This window comes from Leopardus geoffroyi, chromosome X (genome assembly GCF_018350155.1).
Source record: "Leopardus geoffroyi isolate Oge1 chromosome X, O.geoffroyi_Oge1_pat1.0, whole genome shotgun sequence".
NCBI lineage: Eukaryota > Metazoa > Chordata > Mammalia > Carnivora > Felidae > Leopardus > Leopardus geoffroyi.
Window position 1 is genome coordinate 1,630,532 of NC_059343.1, and position 21,969 is coordinate 1,652,500.

At 44.6% G+C, this 21,969-nt stretch overlaps 1 protein-coding gene across 1 annotated transcript in view; it reads left to right on the forward strand.

Annotated features, from left to right (window-relative positions):
- The first annotated feature begins 1,749 nt into the window (after positions 1 to 1,749).
- ARSH (arylsulfatase family member H) overlaps positions 1,750 to 21,969 on the forward strand; it is a 27,401-nt gene continuing 7,181 nt past the window's right edge. Inside the window, exons 1-7 of the mRNA XM_045471793.1 lie at positions 1,750 to 2,316; positions 7,445 to 7,543; positions 9,244 to 9,393; positions 10,423 to 10,544; positions 13,240 to 13,365; positions 15,311 to 15,734; positions 17,047 to 17,183. Coding sequence (XP_045327749.1) covers positions 7,521 to 7,543; positions 9,244 to 9,393; positions 10,423 to 10,544; positions 13,240 to 13,365; positions 15,311 to 15,734; positions 17,047 to 17,183 — 982 coding nt within the window. The 5' untranslated portion in view covers positions 1,750 to 2,316; positions 7,445 to 7,520. The remainder of the gene's footprint in view (positions 2,317 to 7,444; positions 7,544 to 9,243; positions 9,394 to 10,422; positions 10,545 to 13,239; positions 13,366 to 15,310; positions 15,735 to 17,046; positions 17,184 to 21,969) is intronic.

Here is a 21,969-nt window from a genome sequence, read left to right on the forward strand (position 1 = left end):
TGTTGCTGGATGTGGCCTGGGACCAAGATGGCTCTTCTGAGGACCCCCCAGTGATCCAGCACCTTGCAGAAGGCTTCCTGGCGCGTACTGACCTTCCGCTGCCCTGTCACCGTCCTGCTGGGCAGGTCGCACACTGAAGCTGTCAACCCGGACTTACAGCCTCTCCCCGTTTCTCCCCTTGGCTGCTTTTTCCAGTGCACGCCCCGGAACGGGATCCTTGCGTGTTTTTGGTCTGGAGTCATTTGGGGCTGTGAGGTGACGTGTCAGTGTGTGGGTACAGAGTGTTCCCGAATTCCTACCAGGATCCCTTCTGAAGGGGACCGTACCCCCTGCCCTCTGGGCCCTCTGGCTTCCTCTGTTGTATTTGCATTGATGCTTCAGGGAACTGGAGTGAGTTCTATTGTGTTCTCTTCACCAACAGCCCAGGCGTCGTCGGTTACAGGCGAGACGAAGGTCTGTGGGCAGAGAGGGCGCTGCGGGGGAGGGGGGGAGGGGACGGCGTGCAGGATCCCAGGACTGGAATGTCTTTGAAGTATGACCTCCTTGCAACGCTGGCTCCTTGGTTCTGTCTCCAGAAATTAAGGAGCTCTGGCTGAAGATCCCTTCCCAGGGATGATGTGCCTGTCTCGCCCACGGTAATGCTCACGTGAACATCACTGCTTGTCTGGCTCCCATACCCCGTTTTCACAGACATAATAAGACTGTAAACCACGGTACAATCAAATGAGAAAAAAAAATCTTGTGATAGAAGCAATTGTACCTATCTATCCATCCATCCATCATCTATCTATCTGTCCATCAATCATTATCTATATATCCATCCACCCACCTATTATCTATCTATCTATCTATCTATCTATCTATCTACTTTCTATGTAATCTCTATCTATCCATCCATCTATGATGTATCTATCCATCAATCATTATCTATGTATCCATCCATCCATCCATCTATTATCTCTCTATCTATCCACCTCAACATCCATCCATCCATATATCCTCCCATCCATACATCTATCCATCTATCCTTCCAGCATATCTATCTATCTATCTATCTATCTATCTCCATCCATCCATCATCATATCTATATCCATGTATCTATGTGTCTATGTATCTATCATCTATCAATAATGTATCCATCCACCCATCCATCCATCCATCCATCATATCTAACATCTATATCTATCTATCTATCTATCTATCTATCTATCTATCATCTATTAATCATCCATCCATCACCTATATCTATCTATTATCTCTGTCTATCTATGTATCTATCCATCCTTCCATCATCTATATATATTATCTCTGTATCTCTGTATCTCTGTATCTATCTATCTATCATCTATCAATCATCCATCCATCCATCATCTATATCTATCTATTATCTCTACTGTCTCTATCTATCTATCTATCTATCTATCATGCATCCATCCAATGTATGTATCTATTTATGTATCTACTTGTGTATCTATCTATGCATCTATCTATCCATCTATTATCTATCCCCTATCCATCCATCTATAAATCCATCTAATATCTATCTATCTATCTATCATCTGTCCCATCTATGTATCTATCTATCCATGTATCTCTTCATCTATTATCTATCACCTACCTATCCATCCATCTATTATCTATCATCTATCTATCCATCCATCCATCTGTATATCTATCTATTCATCCCTGTATCTATCTACCTATCTCTATCTTCCCTCGAAGCATTTCTTCTATCATCTATTGTTCTTGGAGTGTCTAACTGAATATTGCATGCTGTCTCAGTGCCATTATGTCTCCAGGTATCAATGCAGCTAATGACCCTCACCTTCCTCAGAGGTGCAAGTTGCAGCCACACATGATGCAGTGTTTGTAAGACACATGTAGACCACAAGACAGAAGCTACTCTTGAAAGTTGGCGTCAGAATTGAAGATGGTGAAATTCTTGTTGTACATCTACCCTCTCGTCGCTATTTTGAAAGTCTAACTGGAATCCTTGGTGGAGATTTTGGTTTTTTTAAATTATCCTGGCAGAAAACATATTCGACTTAATTAAGTCTCCTTAATTATACATGAGTATTTGGTGGCAGTTGAAACCTGAGATGAAATATTCCTTTGGTAAATAAGTATGTAACAGCTGCCAGGTAGGTTATATTTAAATATAAAGATAATTGACAGACTTGAGCAGGGCACAACCTTGGTACTTAATAAACGTTTCATTATAATAACGAGCGCAGTCTCTTGGAACCGTGGCAGGAGCCTGGACGCACAGGACCCGTGTCCACAAATGTAGGAATTGGAGAAACCACTTGTTTCAAGTAAGTAAAATATGTTAAGTTCATATAATTAATGTAAAAGACGTTAAGTTAAACTAATTCCAGTTTGGTGTGCTGAAATTTTTAACAGTCAACAAGGTTGAGCATGAAGGGTTGAGTGTTAGTTGTATTAAATCATCTCTCTCTCTCTCTCTCTCTCTCTCTCTTTTTTTTATGTTTTCTAGGATTTTATATAACTGGGAGTGTGAAATATTATATATTCTTTTTTGTGGCTTTTTTTTTTTTTTACTCAGCCTAATCACTTGGAGATCCCTCCCTGGTGTTGCCTGTGTTATTGACAGTTTGCTCCTTATGGTGGCCGGATGATATTCTATAGGATTCTAGATATCCCAGAATTGATTTACCCACTCACGGGGCGCCTGGGTGGCGCAGTCGGTTAAGCGTCCGACTTCAGCCAGGTCACGATCTCGCGGTCCGTGAGTTCGAGCCCCGCGTCAGGCTCTGGGCTGATGGCTCAGAGCCTGGAGCCTGTTTCCGATTCTGTGTCTCCCTCTCTCTCTGCCCCTCCCCCGTTCATGCTCTGTCTCTCTCTGTCCCAAAAATAAATAAACGCTGAAAAAAAAATTTAAAAAAAAATTGATTTACCCACTCACCTGTGAGGAGATATCTGTATAAAATTGCATTTTCTGGAGTGGATGTTAAGTGTTTAAGAGTATTTATGGTGTTTCCAGGAAGACAAGTAGGGAGGGTAATCAGAGGTCTTGGAGGTGGGTGGCCTTTGCTTGGTAGTACAATGGTAAAATCTCTACGAGTAAGTTTGTAAACTTTGAATTTTGCTTTCTCTTTCTTTCTTTCTTTCTTTCTTTCTTTCTTTCTTTCCTTTTGTTTCTTACCCCCTCCCCCCCTCCTTCCCAATCCCTTCCTTCCTTCCTTCCTTCCTTCCTTCCTTCCTTCCTTCTTTCCTTCCTGCCTTCTCTCCTTCCCTCCTTCACTCCCTTCCTTCCTCCTTCCCTCTTTTCTTTCTTTCTCTTTCCTCTTTCTTTCTTTCTTTCTTTCCTTTTGTTTCTTACTCCCTCCGCCTTCCCTCCCAATCTCTTCCTTCCTTCCTTCCTCCCTCCCTCCCTCCCTCCCTTTTCTTTCTTTCTTTCTTTCTTTCTTTCTTTCTTTCTTTCTTTCTCCTTCCTTCCTTCGCTCTTTTCCTCCTTCACTCTCTCCCTTCCTTCCTCCTTCCCTCTTTTCTCTTTCTTTCTTTCTTTCTTTCTTTTTTTCTTTCTTCTTTCCTTGTTTCTTTCTTTTCTTGTTTCTTTCTTTCTTTCTCCCTTTCAGCTATCTGTTATCCTCCTTGAATGGGATAATGTACCATTGCAGTGAATGAACAAACACTAAAATATTGAAAACCACAGGTGGACCCATACCATAAGAATTTTGCCAATTTGGAAACCAGGCTTCTGGTCTCTGAATTTACTTCATAATGGTGTCATTGAATGTTTTATTAGTGGAGTTTTTCTTAGCTAAAAGCAAGTAATGAGTTTTTCTCATCCTGTGAAAAACGTGGGTTTTTTGTATGAATTGTTAGTGGGAAAAAAATAACAGGCGTATTTAAATTTTTTTTTTTTTTTTACTGTTGAGTATTCCCTGTTATATTTTATCATAATGACGTTGCCAGGGTCACTGAAGATCAGGCAAGTTGGAGGAAGTCTGGGGATTGATGTGAATGTTTTTAGAAGTCTCTCGGATGCGTGAGGAGACCCAAGGTGATAAAGCCATACTCCACGTGTTCAATTCTTTCCAGAAGGACTCAGTAAAACAGAGCCCTCACAAAACTGTCAACTTCAGTTTTCAGTCTCATATATAAACTAGGGAAAACATAGAAGAGAATCACAGATGGTCTATTCTCAAGCCACAGCTCTGGATGAGAAAATCGGAATCTTGCAGGATGAATCAAGAGCTTTCGATACCATCCGAGAATGATTTCCCATCAGGCTGCTTCAGTGCAGCTTGCCACGGAGACGGGACCGTGTGATGCCCCTGGGGGACACTGGGCGATGTCTGGGAATAACTTTAGTTGTCATGTGTGGAGTGGGGGTTCCCATAGCAGGTGGCGGGTGGAGACCAGAGACATCGCTCCTCCCCTTCATGCGAGAGCCACCCAGCCCCAGATGATGCTCTCAGTGCTGACACTGAGAGATCGTGATCCGTGGGGATTTCTTTATGCATCTCTGCGTTGGCTGCCTTGACTCTCTCCGCTGCAGGGCTTGGCTCTGAGCACAGGGCAAAGAAAGGACTGGCTTCGATGCCTGGAAGGTCTTGGCTAGTGGGTCTTAATTAGAGACAGTGTTTTAATTAGGCTGCAGTTGACTTTATTGGTTGACCCTAAGCTACAGCCCCACTCCTGGAGCCCACTGTATCCGCGGAAGAGTGGGGCAAATCATATGATTATCCCCCGTCCTCCAAAGCGTGAGGCCATGACACCCAGGTAGCATCTGTGTGCCCCTGGATGAAAGGTCCCGTCAAAGTAATTAGTGTTTGGATGTCAGCTGGGGTTGACGAATGCCTCGCAGGATGATACAGCTTTACCATCAAAAAACCCTAAAGGATCGACGCGTACATCCTCTCTATTTTAAGGAAAAGAGCACAGAATTCCGCACTAAGAGTGTATGCCGGGTTAATTAGCGATGTCACCACAGCACGATTTCAGCCGGCTTCAGCATATTTAAAAGCAGGGTGATGGGGCGCTTGGGTGGCTCAGTCGGTTAAGCGTCCGACTTCGGCTCAGGTCATGATCTCACGGTTGGTGCGTTCGAGCCCCGCTTCGGGCTCTGTGCTGACAGCTGGAAGCCTGGAGCCTGCTTCATATTCTGTGTCTTCCTCTCTCTCTGACTCTCCCCGTTCATGCTCTGTCTCTCTCTGTCTCAAAAATAAATAAACATTAAAAAAATTTTTAAAATAAATAAAAATAAAAATAAAAATAAATAGAAGCAGTGTTGCCCTGAACACCCTCACTCCTGCGTGTTGCACGCTGGCCGAGCGTTTGTCCGGGGTAAGAAATCACAAGCGGTGTGTGATAGCTTATGATATTTTTTTAATCTACTATTTAATGGCCACGTACCCCCACAGAAGCTTTCACCGGCAGCACAAGTGCCCACTGTTGACCCTGGAGAAATTACTGGAGGTTTGATAGCTGTACGGCCTGGTGATGCTGAAAACGTACCTGTTCCGGTTGCCAAAGAGGCTAAGCCTACAGCGATGTGCTCATTAACCGTGTCTGTGTGTGTCAGTTGCCTGTGGACAACCTATGTCTGATTTTTACGGTATCTTTCTCCCTTGTCTATCGATTGATAGAAAATATTGCAAATGTTTTCTCCTTCTCTGAACATGCCACTTTTGCTTTGCTGATCGTGTCTCTTGGCACAGGGAAGTTTTCTGCTCCCCGCCCCCCCCCCCCCCCACTCCCCTACAATTACTTCTATTTGTCTCCTCGGGCTGGTGTAACAAATGGTCACAAACTAAGGGCAGGGCTGCTGAGACCCAGGCAGGGAAGGATCACTGAGATCCAGAGCAGGGCTGTGCTCTTTCCACAGGCTCCAGGGGAGGGTCCTTCCTGCCTCTTCCAGCTTCTGGGGCTCCAGACGTCCCTGGACTTGTGGCCGCCTCCCTCCCGTCTCTGCCTCTGCCTTCACGTGGCTTCTCTTCTGTGTCTGCCTCCTCTTGTCTCTTACAAGGACACCTGCCCTTGGATTTAGGACCACCCTGATCCAGGATGAGCTCATCTCAGATCCTTCACTTAATCATATCTGCAAAGACCCTATTCCCATATAAAGCCCCACCCAAAGGTTCTTCCTTATCAGCACCTGATAACCTTTCTCTTAGTAACGTATTGATGGGGTACCATGGGTCAGAGAAAACGGGCCACCGCTGAATGGTGGGGTGTGAGCCTCACCAAATGCCCCAGGAGAGTCAGCTTCTAGAACTGTGTCACTTGAGATCGTCACTGGAGGTCTAAGATGAGAAGGTGAGAACTGCACACACACACACACACACACACACACACACACACACACGATGGAGAGGCAGAGACCATCCAAATGGGACCTCTCCAATTCACTGGCCTTCGTGAAAGTGTTCCAAACTCTCTCACCGCAGCTCCTTCTCCCATAAAACAAAAGTGTCATTAACCCTTCAAGGCAAGCAGGGTGAAATGTTTTAAGGAGCCAATGGGAACATGTGTGTGGAAATGCCTTGGGGATGAGGAAACCCTGTAAACTCTATGGTGGGGTCATTAACCATGATTATATATCATTTTCCTTGGGGGTGGCCCATCAGCCTACAAAACCTCACCCACCTGGAGCCATCTGAGGGTCTTTGGCGGGGGGGTGGGGGTGGGATACAGGACTCTTCCAGTCTTTGGACTCTTATAAAATCATCATAATTACAGAGGCTAAACATGTCTTCTTGACCTCAATGAGTTTGGCCAATGCGGCCACGGGTTCATGGTGTTGATCACTGTGCTTTTTAAGGTAGGCATTGATTAGGCACCTTGAGCAGAAAAACGTTCTTTCCTTTCTTTAAAAAAATGTGTACTGGGGCGCCTGGGTGGCGCAGTCAGTTAAGCGTCCGACTTCAGCCAGGTCACGATCTCGCGGTCCGTGAGTTTGAGCCCCGCGTCGGGCTCTGGGCTGATGGCTCGGAGCCTGGAGCCTGTTTCAGATTCTGTGTCTCCCTCTCTCTCTGCCCCTCCCCCGTTCATGCTCTGTCTCTCTCTGTCCCAAAAATAAATAAAAAACGTTGAAAAAAAAAATTTAAAAAAAATGTGTACTTATTTTTGAGAGAGCACGAGCGGGGAGAGGGGCAGAGAGAGAGGGAGAGAGAGGATCGGAAGCAGGCTCTGTGCTAACCGCAGTGAACCCTACACGGGGCTCAAACTCACGAACCGTGAGATCACGAGCTGAGCTGGAGCTGGACACTCAACCGACTGAGCCCCCGAGGCGCCCTGAAAAATGTCAGTCAGTGAGTTGATGACTTATTTGTTCTACTGACTCTGGAATGAAGGGTTTTTGTGGCCAGATCATCATTTGTGGGGAGTCTGCCACGACAAGTGTCCAGGAATGACTGGGTCACGCAAGGTGTTTGTCACATTCTGTCTGGTCAAACGCGACTTGTTTGCAATTAGGTATAAAGAATCGAGGGGGTGACCGCGTTCACGGGTGGACTCGTCTGCCCATGAGAGAGATATCGCTGTTGCAGCCATGATGTGGCCATTCCGTAAGTGGTAAGTATGCGGCCTCGTAAACTGTCATTGTCCTTTGTATCCAGACGGAAGGGTTCGATGTCCCAGTGCTGTTCACCCTCGCTGATGTTAGCTCTGCTTTGTCTGCTGGACACGTGATGAGGGTCATGAGGGGTGTGCCGGGGGCTATGGGTTGATGGCATCCTACAGGGTGGCTTTTCTGAGGAAGGCCTACCTTAAGGATGACAGCACGGAGGTGGGAGTTGTACAAGGGCCAAAGTCACAGATTGTTGTAGGGATTTTAAGGATGCCCATGGAGGAGCGAGGGGTGGGGGGTGGGCAGAGAGAGGAAGCCATGACAGAGTAGCAGAGCACCATTTGCTGAGGCTTGTCAATCATGGCGCAATGGGAGGCCATTGGAATTCTCTAGGGAGCACAGCAACCAGCTTTGTATATTGATAGGGTCGCTGTGCTTGGCTGCATTTTGGTGCAGCCCAAGTGGCAAAACCGGGAAGGGCCAGGCAGGCCATTCAGGAGAGTCTTCGGATATGTGAGTGACAGACACCATGAAAATGGATGGAGGCCAGTGGATTTAAGATATTCTTTTTTGAGGTAGAACTAACAGAAGGTAAAATGGGTCGGATGGAAACTCTGGGGTTGGGGAACCAGCTTCTTGCACCAGAGAAAGGTCCTCATCTCAGCGGGGATTTCGGTCAAAAGCTGTTTGTGCTTTTCTGCCCATAGGGTACCATTCGGCAGTGACAAATGGGTGATTCTACAGCCTAACACTCAGTAGGATATAGAAGTAGGTTACATTTCCCCTTTCGGGTGTCAAAAGCATTCCCGATGGTATTTTAGGTATATATTTTAGTATTTTAAAAAGGACAGGTCAACGTTGAAAAAAAAAAGCAAAAGGCTTGGCTAGCTGGTGGCTAGCCTCTGATTTTCCATTTTCAGTTTTTATTTAAATCAATCAAACTATTAGGCCTTGCACTCATGGTTAATTGCTATTAAGTCTTTTTTTTTTTTTAAGTTTTATTTATTTATTTTGAGAGAGAGAGAGAGAGAGAGCATGAGTGAATGTGGGGGAGAGGGGCAGAGAGAGAGAGAATCCGAAGCAGACTCCATACTGTCAGCACAGAGCACAACGTGGGGCTCGATCCTGTGACCCTGAGGTCGTGACCTGAGCCAAAATCAAGAGTGGGACTCCCAACAGACGGAGCCACCCCGGTGCCCTTGTACTGTTGGTCTTCTTTAAGGGTTTCCTATCACAAAACCCTGTGTAACATGATAAGAATTTAAATATCACCAGACATATAAAACTAATTTGAACGTGAGAGTACGTTAACACAAAACATGAGTTTTGGGATGCTTGGGTGGCTCTGTAGTTGGGCGTCCGACTTCAGCTCTGATCGTGATCTCAGAGCTCGTGAGTTCGAGCCCCGCGTCGGGCTCTGGGCTGATGGCTCGGAGCCTGGAGCCTGCTTCCGATTCTGTGTCTCCCTCTCTCTCTGCCCCTCCCCCGTTCATGCTCTGTCTCTCTCTGTCTCAAAAATAAATAAATGTTAAAAAAAAAAAACACACGACTTTAAAACACAAAACTTGTGGCCTCTGAGCAAGCCCACTCAGGTCCTTGGTGTAGTCGGAATGGGTGAGGAATCACAGTGTGTCATATTTTCAGTTGCCCGACATGCAGACTTGGTTGACAGTCTTCTGTTTGTCACGTCCCCAAACGCCTCCAGGACCTGCTGGCTGTCCGTTCACCTCTGGTGCCTGTTTGGGGGCCTGAGCTCAGCGCTGATGACGAGGAATTCAAGGCCCAATATTGTGCTCCTGATGGCGGATGACCTCGGGGTGGGAGATGTCTGTTGCTACGGCAATAACACAGTGAGGTAAGGAGGCCGCCCGTCCCCAGATGGTGACACCCTGGTCCCTCGACTGCTAGTTGCCCATCTGCTTTCTGTCTCTCAGGGTTGGTTTCTTCTGGAAATTTCACATCTGCTGAGTCCTATCACCCATGACCGTCCCTACCACATACGACCGCGGTATAACGGATACCGCATCCCGTCCCAGGGCCACCATAACAGACAGCACATCCCGCGTGGCCGTCAACAGCACACGTTGATATTATTTGTCCTTGCAACGTGGGTCATGGACCAGTCCTGTATTTTAAGCATAGTTTTGGTTTTCTTAAGGGCAATTTGGGGCCACACGAGCAGTGTTCTCTAGTCACCTCCTCCAGTCGTGGTTAAGATGGAAGACTGTCCGGGATTCTTGTGACTGTCAACCAGGTGGTGACTCTCTCCACACAAAGTACTGGGAGGTACACACAGACCGTCCCCAACACCGACACTGAGGCTCTTTGGGCGTATCTGAGACCCTCCCCCATCACACCGCTGTGCGGTTGTGTGAGTAGTACGTCATCAAGACTGGGGACATGCTTTCATCATCGGAGAGCCTACAGTCTACTGTTCTCCTGAAAGATTTTGGAGACCTTAAAATATCAGACGACCAAAGCAAGCAATAAGGGACCATCCAAAATGTCACAATTCGGTTATTTTTTTTAAGTCACCTTTTCCTAGAAGAATTAGAGTAAAATTTAATGTGATCCAAGTTACCCCAACCAAACAGGCTAAGTTTTGCATGGACAGGCCAATGCGCCCGCGGCGGTAATAGTTGAATTCTACACGCAGTTGTGCCTGGAGACATATTCTTGTAAACTCTGTTTTCGTGCCCCTTCTGGGCATCGATGCGCCCCAGCAGGTGGATGGATAGAAGGTTAAAGAGCATGTGTTTTATAAGGTTTGGCGGGAACAGGGTGAGTGGGACTCACGCCAGAGTGGATGGCTTCGAATGTTCCGTGCTTTGCTGAGAATGCGAAACACAGGTGCTGAATCTTCCGCCTGTCTGTCTGCCCGCAGCACACCGAATATCGACCGCCTGGCGAGTGAGGGCGTGCGGCTCACCCAGCACCTGGCGGCCGCGTCTGTGTGCACCCCGAGTAGGACTGCCTTCCTGACCGGCCGGTACCCTGTCAGATCAGGTGCAGGAACTCAACAGTCTTGTCTTGCTCTCGTGCTTCCTTCTTATTTGTTTATTGTTCGCTCCTCCTCGTAAGGATTCTCGAGACCGGTCATTTATGGGATTAAGAATCTCAGTGCAAATGGGAGTCATGTTTTTATACCTGCAGAGTTTACGCAGCCGAGTGTCTTGACAAGTGCCTCCCAGGCTGCCCCACTGTGCGCATCCAGTGGCCGGGTTTGGCGAGCAGTGTCCCAGCTCCTTGTCCAACTTTTGGACTCAGCAAGAACATAGCCAACCTTTTATGATGGAGAAGTTACCAATGTTTCTTATCCCTAGCTTTCAGCAAAATAGTTTAGGAAAGGTGCCAGGCTGAAAATAAAACCAAGATCAAGCTTTTGAACAAAGGGATGTAATGTCCACCTGTCTTCATAAGAGTAATGGTGGTGGACCTTCATGAGATGTTTTCGCCACTCAGATTTGGCAGAAATCAAGGCTCTCGTTTTTTTTTAAAGACTTTTATTTTAAAGTTTATTTATTGATTTTGAAAGAGAGAGAGAGAGAGCAGGAGGGTCAGAGAGAGAGGGAGAGAGAGAATCACAAGCAGGCTCTGTGTTGCCAGTGTAGAGCCCGACATGGGGCTCGAACTCACAAACCGGGAGATCACTAGCTGAGCTGAAATCAAGAGTCAGAAGCTTAACCGACTGAGCCACCCAGGCACCCTGAGAAATCAGGAATCTGGGTACTGATGATGTGAAAATGAGTTTTCTGAACCGTTTGAGGGAGCAAGTCAACTGGGGAAATAACATTAAATGTCTGTCGGTAGGAAGTGATCAAGTCAATGGTGTGGAACCCAACGCATCTTTAAAATGGTAGACAAATCTTCTAACACGTGGACCCTGAGCGTGCTGCAAGATGTTTTTTGTTAGATGGGGAAAGCAACCTGAAAACGCAGAGTAGAGGTTGTGCACAATGGAATAGAGCTTCATCATTGTCCTGGAAAAGCAGCTGGTCACGCCGGCCGCCTCTGAGAGGGGAGCTGGCGTGGCTGAGGGCTCGGCAGGATGGAGATGTTTTTAAGCTCTTTTAGGTGTTGAGTGTCATGTCGTGTGAATGGCGCCCATCAAACTTTTGTACACACACCAAGGTGTATACAGATATCTACATTTAATGAGAAGATGTAACCACTTTCCTTGCAAATGACAGGCATGCTTTTTGCCTTCTAGGATTTGGCAAAAGGCATCGTTTTTAATGTACCCGTTGCTCTTGGGAAGGGAAAAACAAAGCTGTAGGTTGGATCACAAGGCTATTGAAACATATATTGATTTTTTGTTATTGATCGTGCACATTGGTACCTTTTATTTATAGGTGATCATTGTGACGTAAATAGGACATACCTCAAGGCGCATGTGTTTTAGTGGTTGGGATGCAAGGAACAGTTCAGTGAGCTTTGGAAGCCCCTAAGGGCCCGTAAAGCATCCGCAGAAAGTTGTCCTGGAACGTGTTCCTAAAAATGCAGCGTTTCTGAGTCAGGACTCAGGAGGAAGGGTGTGCCCAGCAGAGGCAATAACACGCTCAGGTAACGCAGTCACGCATGAGTGTGTGGAGAAGGAGGTGGCCACACCGATAATCAAAAGACTGTGCAGTCTACACCCCAGACTTAGATTCCTGTCACGGGTGCTGGACGGACACTCATGAGGTTTGACCAGTGGAGGCGTGTAGGTTGGAAGGGTTGTTGAGAAGGTGACTGAGATGATGCATGGAGAGTGGCTGGTGGATGCCATACAGCCCAGTGGAAGCTGTGCTCCGAAGCTATGATAGATATCCCTAGCGTTTACCGGGACAGAATTATCAGGACTGGACACTGGATAGGGCAGACCAGGGCAGGGTGTGTGACAAAGAGGCTAGGAAAGGAATTTGTGCGTTGGGTGGCTGGGGGCATCATGGCGCCCTTGGCTGAGGTAGGTTTGAAGTCACATGACTGTGGACTGGTGTGTTGGTCAGGCCAAGATTGGGATTCGTTGCTATAGAGATGTCCAGATAGGATGTAAAGTTCAGAGGAAGGTCTGGAGAAGAGTGGGCTTCTCACCGTGTAGAAAGATGTGATGAGGGGCGCCGGGGTGGCTCAGTCCGTTAAGCGTCCTACTTCGGCTCAGGTCGTGATCTCACGGTTCGTGAGTTCGAGTCCTGCATGGGGTCTGTGCTGATGGCTCGGAGCCTGGAGCCTGTTTGCGATTCTGTGGCTCCCTCTCTCTCTGCCCCTCCCCTACTTGCGCTCTGTTCCTCTCTTTCGCTCAAAAATAAATAAAACATTAAAAAAAGTCTTAAAAAGAAAGATGAGATCAAAGTTGAGAATCGAGGTCCAGCGACGTCACCCAGTTACACTGGAACCTCGCACAATCAGGGAATAAATTTTCAGCACAGATACGCCCCGCACAATGTTTGGGGCATGTGTATGTACTGAAGAGTCCTGCACGGTTAATATGAGATTCCATTGTGACCGGGCATGCTTTCTGGAGCTGGGGATCCTGACGACAAGACAGCAGGTGCATGTGACAAATGTGAGGGTTAGCTAAGTAGACGCAAAGGAAGCACGTACAATTGGGGAAAGCACAGTGTCGGGGAGACGCTTGAAGGAAAGGACTATGAGCCCTGGGATTTCTCGTGTCACCACGCAGCCTGTACACGTCACCTGCTCTCTGCTTCTGTGAGTTTAGGGATGGCGTCTCCCTTCAACCTGAACCGCGTCCTTACCTGGCTCGGAGGCTCGGGCGGTCTGCCCACCAACGAAACCACCTTCGCCAAGCTGCTACAACATCGGGGCTATCGCACGGGACTCATAGGTACGGGCTGTGGACACGTGGGGACGCACGTCCCCTGGCAGTGGGGCTCAGCCCTCCCGGGGGGCGTCTGCTGGGTGCACGCCAGCTGACTTCTGGGTGGCAGGAGACACGCGGGGAAGGAGTCAGATGCACGATTACTCAGGACCTTTCCGGAGTCCAGAGCAGGGTATTGGGGGAGTCAGCGGCAGGAACAACAGCTTGTACATTCTTATCCCTAAGATGGGACATTCTGTGTGTGTGTGTGTTGCGGGGGGAGATGCTAGTTTTATGACATCATTAGCAGCCGGGAGGTGAGTGCACTTTTATTTATTTATTTGAAAGGTTATTTATTTTTATTTATTTATTTTTTTAATTTTTTTTTTCAACGTTTATTTATTTTTGGGACAGAGAGAGACAGAGCATGAACGGGGGAGGGGCAGAGAGAGAGGGAGACACAGAATCGGAAACAGGCTCCAGGCTCTGAGCCATCAGCCCAGAGCCCGACGCGGGGCTCGAACTCGCAGACCGCGAAATCGTGACCTGGCTGAAGTCGGACGCTCAACCGACTGCGCCACCCAGGCGCCCCGAAAGGTTATTTATTTATTTTGAGAGAGAGTTGGGGGGGGGGGAGGAACACAGCTGATAACCCACATACAGCTTCTAACTCCCCCCCCAACCCCCCACACCAAACTTAACTACTAATAGGTTGCTATTGACCGGAAGCCTTACCGATAACACAAACAATTGATGAACACATATTTGTAAGTTATATATAGTATATATTGTGTTCTTACAACAGAGTAAGCTAAAGAGAAGATATTTGCAAGTTGTAGATAGTGTATATTGTACTCTTACAACAAAGTGTATATTGTACTCTTACAACAAAGTGTATATTGTACTCTTACAACAAAGTGTATACTGTACTCTTACAACAAAGTATATACTGTACTCTTACAACAAAGTAAGGTAAAGACAAGAAATTGGGGCTACGAAATCTGTTTATACGGGTTGTTTGATATCTTACACCCTTTTGGGGAGACCCATGACGCTGTGACAGCATCCCATCAAGTTTTTTTTCCATGGAATTTCTATCCAGTGCATTTTTCCCCCAACAAGAGATGAGCCAACAAGATGCCACCTGCTTCCTGTACCCAGTCTCTTCAGGCTTCTTCGAGGATCTCGGCTGCCCTCGCTTGAAGCAGTCAAATAAAAAAAAAGAATGACCCTGGTTCCCCCGTCTGTGACCTGTAGCGCAATCATCCCTCAATGAACCCCAATGGGCACCGTGTGGATGGAGATCTTGTACGCGATCTTTCAGGAATGTTCTAGGGCACGGCCAAACCTGAGTTCCCATCCAGCTCTGTTGTTTTTAATTAACATGACCTGAGGCCTGTTCATACGAGGGTGAATTTCTCCCTGGCAGTAAGGGGTCTGGAGTGGGTTGAGTATAATCACGTGCGTAAATGAATGAGCATGTATGTGGGCCATGTAGTAGGTGCTCAATAAAAGGAATGGGAACCATCACCTGAGTCCTTTTCGTCGTGGCTCCCTTATGATCGTTACTCAGGGCTCTTGGACCAGATCTTTGTGTAGAATTCTGGTTCCCTTTCGGGGACATGGAACAAAGGAGTCAGATTACAGCATCTGGGGGCAAACCCACGGCGAGCAGCTCAGAGGAGGGCAGAAAACACCCAGCACATGCGATCTGGCTTTCTGGCTCCTTCCAGACCCCTGGGAAGGGTCTGATGGAGAAGGTGGCTGTGCTCTGCCCACTAATTGTCGCCCCTGCCCCCAGCGGGGACTCCCGGCCGGGCAGCACGCGGACGGTTTTCTGTGGCCCTGTTTTCGTGCGCAAGGCGCGGGTGGTAGGGACCGCTACGGAGTTGGTGGGAAATACGGGAACCCATGCGTTCCACAGACGGACGGATGTTCCTGGCGCCCCGGTGACGCTGTGTGTCCCCTGCAGGCAAATGGCACCAGGGCTTGAGCTGCGCCTCTCGGAACGACCACTGTTACCACCCGCTCAACCACGGCTTCGACTACTTCTATGGGCTGCCCTTTGGGTTGCTCAGTGACTGCCAGGCGTCCAGGACCCCCGAGCTGCACCGCTGGCTGCGTATAAAGCTGTGGATGTCCACGGCGGTCCTCGGCCTCGTGCCCGTGCTGCTGCTCGTCCCCAAATACGCCCGCTGGTTCCCCGTGCCCTGGAAGGTCCTCCTGGCCCTGGGCCTGCTGGCCTTCGTCTTCTTCCTGTCCTGGTACTCCAGCTACGGGTTCACGAGACGCTGGAACTGTATCCTGATGAGAAATCATGACATCGTCCAGCAGCCCATGCGCGAGGAGCGGGTAACCTCCCTCCTGCTCAAGGAGGCCCTCGCCTTTATCGACAGGTACGCGGCCCCCGCCGGCCGGACTTCCTGCTTGGGGCTCTGGTTTGCACGGCAGAGACGTTGGCTTTGTCTTGGGGACGCGGGCCTGTGCGTGTGCGCACGTCTGTCTGTGACGTTTGCAACAGACCAGAGTCTCTCCTTAGAATAAGATTGAGGGGCGCCCGGGCGGCTCAGTCGCGGGAGCCCCCCGCCTTTGGCTCGGGTCATGATCTCACGGTCCCTGAGTGTGAACCTCACGTTGGGATCCGTGTGGACAGCATAGAGCCTGCTTGGGATTCTCTCTCTCTCTCTCTCTCTCTCTCTCTCTCTCTGTCTCTGCTCCTCCCCTGCTCTCTCTCTCTGAAAATAAACTTTAAAAATTAAAAAAATAATAATAATAAAATTGAGAGTTAAATTTCCTGCCAATTTTAAACACCGAAATGGCCAAGAGCTATATTTCGCTCGCTGTTGTTCATGCAAAACTGCTTCGAAATGGCTTGGTGTCTAAATGGATTCGAGCTTTCGGATGGCTGCTGATTTTGCTTCTTCTCAGAAACAGCCTGGAAACGCCTCCCTGTCCGTGAAAGATGGGGCCGTGATTCAATTTCCAGATATGTCGCCTGAGGTTTTATATGCTCAGTACAAGCTCCTTTCTAGATGGGGGATGGGGGTCTAGATGGGAGACGAGATTAACCCCTGACAACGGAGCCTCCTTCACTCCTATGCCTCCATGACCCCCACGTTCGTTCTTTGCCCTAACACAGCGGTCAGAGCGTAGTCACTCAGCCCAGTTTTCACTCAGCCCAAGGGCTGTCCTTGAGAGAACGCACCCCATGTCTATGCACTTCACCCTGTATAATGCCCGCTTGTAAGAGTATGTGAAGGGGCAATTTGAAATGGCTGCATGCGACGTTAAAATGCAGAACACAAGAAACAACATGGATTAGCACCCTCTCTTGCGACCTGTGATGCTGTGCCGGCAACCTCATGGCTCAAAGTTAATGCCAAAGCTCCAGCCATCACGTCTATGTTCCAGACAGCAATTGGGGAGAAAGAGGAGGAGGAGGAGGAGGAGGGCATGAAGAACTCTTTGTTCCGAAGTCAGAACTCACTATTTTGTTGCCAGTGCAAATGTTCCCATATTGTTTATTCCTACCCACGGTCGGTCTTTCCGCCCTACTTTTTGTTACTCCCGTGAGTGGCATTGATGACTGAAGTACTCGCACAACCTCTATCCACTGTTGCAAGACCTTTCAACCTGTGCAGCGTCATAGCCAAGTGGAGAAAACGCCTTTGTCTGTGGCGATAACTCAGTTAATGTTCCACCCGTTAGGTATAAACGCGGCCCCTTCCTCCTCTTCGTGTCCTTTCTGCACGTGCACACCCCACTGATCACCAAAGAGAAGTTTGTGGGGCACAGCAAATACGGGCTCTATGGAGATAACGTCGAGGAAATGGACTGGATGGTGGGTGAGTATTGAGGAAAACGGGGTTTCTGGGAACGGGTGGGCCCTTGCATGTGTTGGGGCCGCCGAGAAGTGTTTGTTCCCGTGAACCGAATTCAAATCTGGCCGTAGGTGCAGCAGAATCAGTGAGTATTCCCCCAAGAAAGCGGTCACGATGACGAATGTGGGGTTTTCTGTCTTGAAAACAGGGACGAAATTAGTAAAGTTACTAAAGGATACTGTCCTTCCCCGTTATTTTGATGCATATAAAAGGAAACCTGTTATTCGTATTAGTTCGTTTTACGAGAAGCACTTAGAAATGTAGGAGGGAATTCTAAACCGAAGCCATTCGATTCAAAGCTATACGATCAAGACACAGAATAAGACAAATGGAATGAATGACAAGGAGGGAATTTTACTTTTGAATTTTTTTTTGCATTTATTTATGTATTTATTTTATTTTTGAGACACAGAGAGAGACAGAGCGTGAGCGGGGAAGGGGCAAAGAGAGAGGGAGAGCCAGAATCGGAAGCAGGCTCCAGGCTCTGAGCTGTCAGCACAGAGCCTGACACGGGGCCCAAACTCATGAACCTTGAGATCATGATCTGAGCCAAAGTTGGATGCTTAACCACCTGAGCCACGCTGGCGCCCCTAGGGTATTTTACTGTTGAAACACAGTACAATTTTCTCCCCCTCTACTTGAAGCTTGAAAACTATTCTGTGCCGACTGCCTACACTGATATTCACAGAGTTTGAAATGTGTTTTAAAATATATTCAAAGTTCCTTAAATATGAAAATGTTACTCTTACATATAGAAGATATATATTCATTTAATATCTATTAACATGTAATATTAATTTCTATTTAATATTTATTCAATATCTATTTATATTTAATACCTATTTAATATCTATTTAATTTAATATTGATTTAACTTAGTTAATATCCATTAATTTAGCATCTATTCAATTTATATTTAATATCTATTAATTGTATACTTAATATATTTAATATCTATTTCATATCTATTAATATTAAATGATATATTTGATATCTATTAACTATATATAATATATATCTATTAATATATAATAAATATCTATTAATATTTATTTAATATCTATTAATATCTGTCACTCTTTAATAGCTATTAAGATTAATATCTATTTAATATCTATTAATTTTAATTTAATGTCTATTAATATCTATTTATTTAGTACCTATGAATATTAAATCAACTAAGTATGTAATTAACTTAAGTGTTCAATATTTAATATCTATTTAATAGTCATTATTTATGAATATCTATTTATTTAATATCTATTTAATTCAATATTGATTTAACTTAGTTAATATCCACTAATTTAGTCTCTATTCAATTTATATTTAATATCTATTAATTGCATACTTAATGTATTTAATATCTCTTTCATATCTATTAATATTAAATTATATATTTAATATCTATTAAATATATATAATATATATGTATTAATATATAATAAATATCTATTAATATTTATTTAATATCTATTAATATCTGTCACTCTTTAATAGCTATTAAGATTAATATCTATTTAATATCTGTTAATTTTAATTTAATATCTACTTATTTAGTACCTATGAATATTAAATCAACTAAGTATGTAATTAACTTAAGTGTTCAATATTTAATATCTATTTAATAGTCATTATTTATGAATATCTATTTATTTAATATCTATTTAATATCTATCAATATTAATACATTTGATGTATTTAATATCTATGAATCAACAGTGTATCATTATGTTAATATAAATCTATCCATGCAAGTGAAATATTAATGTGCATATATGTATGGATACATGATTTATATATGTCTCTGTGCATAGTACAATATATATATATATTTTTTAAATTTCCTGGCAGATGTACACAAATACTGAAACTTATTGAAAGTTGCTACAAGTAAAGCCAAGCTGTAGGCTGATAACTTAGTGTCATTGCAACATTGTGGTTTATTTCCTTGATGTGTTTTATCCTTCCGGATAATCTCCTTTGCAAACAAGGCATTTCTATCTTAAGTCCAAGACCAGTTTTACCCGAAGGGGAGAGTTTGCCACTAACAGATAATTATGTTTATTCTGCCGTCTATGTTAATTCCGCGATTCAGGTTCCTTGTAAACGCTATTAATTGCATTTAGTTCCGGGGCTCATCCGATGTATGTGGGAGAAATGCCGAGTCAGCATTTCCGTGCACGACACCTGCCAAATACATTGCTGTATTTTTCCGTTCAGGGATTAAAACAGATTTTTTTTTTTTAATGTTTATTTTTGAGAGAGACAGAGGGAGTGTGAGCAGGGGAGAGGCAGAGAGAGAGGGAGACACAGAATGGGAAGCAGGCTCCAGGCTCTGAGCTGTCAGACCCCTATGTGGGGCTCAAACCCACGCACCGTGAGATCATGACCTGAGCCCAAGTTGGATGCTTAACCGAGGGAGCCACCCAAGCGCCCCTCCCTTCATGGCTTTTGAAAAGCGCATCAAAAACAGAGGCAGGTCAAAAACCAGAGAGGCGTCTTGTGTGTGTGTGTGTGTGTGTGTGTGTGTGTGTGTGTCTAGTTGGCAATATGATGACACAACTTAAGATCATTTCCCAAGTTATTAACTTTCTCAAGAAGCCATAACAATGTTGCAGTCAGAGTGACATAGAGAGTGAATGTCCTAAAATGTCCAGGGTTCGGGAACATTTTAGACTCTGTATTCAAGCAAACTTGAGCTTAAAAAAATATGTCAGACACTGTATTTTTGCAGTCGTTCCTCATATGTTGTCTTATATTTATGATTATAATGTTGCGATTTGCACATACATATGGACACAGACATCTCTACGTTTTACACCTTGCATACACATAAGGCTTACGTGGATATATTTCCAAAAGAGAGCAGGATTTGCATCGGTGTCATTTACTTTGTATGCTAAACACGAGAGCCAGCTGCAGTGAGAACCGGAAATTTACCTACAATTATTCTTTTACCACAAAGCCATTATCATCTTTATCTAACAAAATCAGGGCTTTCAGGGTCGCCTGGGTGGCTCAGTCGGTTAAGCGTCTGACTTCAGCCCAGGTCATGATCTCCTGGTCCGTGAGTTCGAGCCCTGCTCGAAGTTGGATCTCATGGTCCGTGAATTCGATCGAGCCTTGTGTCGGGCTCTGTGCTGACAGCTCAGAGCCTGGAGCCTGCTTGGGATTCTCTGTCTCCCTCTCTCTGACCCTCCCCGTTCATGCTCTGTCTCTCTCTGTCTCAAAAATAAATAAACGTTAAAAAAAAATAAAAAAAAAAAATCAGGGCTTTCAAATCTATTGATTTCTAGCTACAAGGTTTCTAAAAAAAAAAAAAAAAAAAAAAAAGGCCAATGTAGCTTCGGAAACAAACCGCTTTTCAACAACGAAACAGAAAGGTTAACGAGTTTATGTTTCAAGGAGTTTTCTTTGCAGTTAGCCACGTTGTCTTTGCATGAGTAGAACAGTAATGTGGCCGGGGAAGGGGCTCCTGCTGGACGGCAGGACCGAGGTGAGACCTACAGAAGCCCAGGGCTGATGTCCAGCTGGGATCACAAATTAAGTCAACATCGTCTGGAATGTGACTTTCCATCTGTTTGTTTCAAACACTCGTTTGTCTTCTTAAGAGAGTGTCCACACTTAACACACAATGTTTGCCGAGTCTGGGAAGATGTTAATTATTGCCGGAGGCTTAGGACCTGCGGGTCCGTGCCACCTTCAGAGAGCCGTGGGGACAGTACATCCTGGTGGGGGGTGGGGGACCGTGCTGCTCTCTGGCACAAGGGTACGACTTTGCTTCTTTATTGCTGCCAATGTCAGTGTTGCATCTGTTATCTCTTTTGGATTAGTGATTGTAAGGCTCTTCTGACTGCCAGACTTCATATTTACTGCCTATTAAAACTTTTGTCTTGGCTGTTTGATCCTTGAGCGATGATAGTATTGTATCTACATAGTAGTTCATATGTTCTCATACACTCTATGTGTATACGTCATGTATTTATAGAATATAATGTGCGTGCATATCATTACATAATTTCTAAAATAAATATATTTTCCTGTATATTATATATTACATATATTTCTTAAGGTATTATATAGCATACTTCTTACATGTTATATTTGATATATCATATATTATACTTAATATATGTTATATAAAATCATTTATTATGTACTAAATGATATATTAAATGTATATAAAATTGCACAGTACAGAGAACGTTATCCATCAATATTATGTAAATAACTAATATATAATACTATCATATAATATATAGTTATCAAACATTATACAATATTTTAATATATGTTATTTACATTATATATTATATACATTGTATATGTTACTAATATACTATATCATTATATAAAATATTATATGCTTCATATAGCATTTTAATATATTTTAAATCATAACTTTTATAGTTATACATATTTCCTCATATTTACATATCAAATATTATATACCATTGTATGAACTTTATAATATAAAAAGCATATAAGATTATAATACATAAATTATACTTTCATATATTTACATACACATAATATGTTTATCATATAGTATATGTTGTGGATTGCAATTTATTATAATTTAAAACGTTATGATATATGACGCATCTTTTATATTTATTAAATATATTTATTATTATGTTATTATATATAATAAGTTATTCCTATTATATATTTACTATTTATTATATAGTTATATGGAATATATATTTATATACATATATGACATATTACATATAATGTCAAATATATG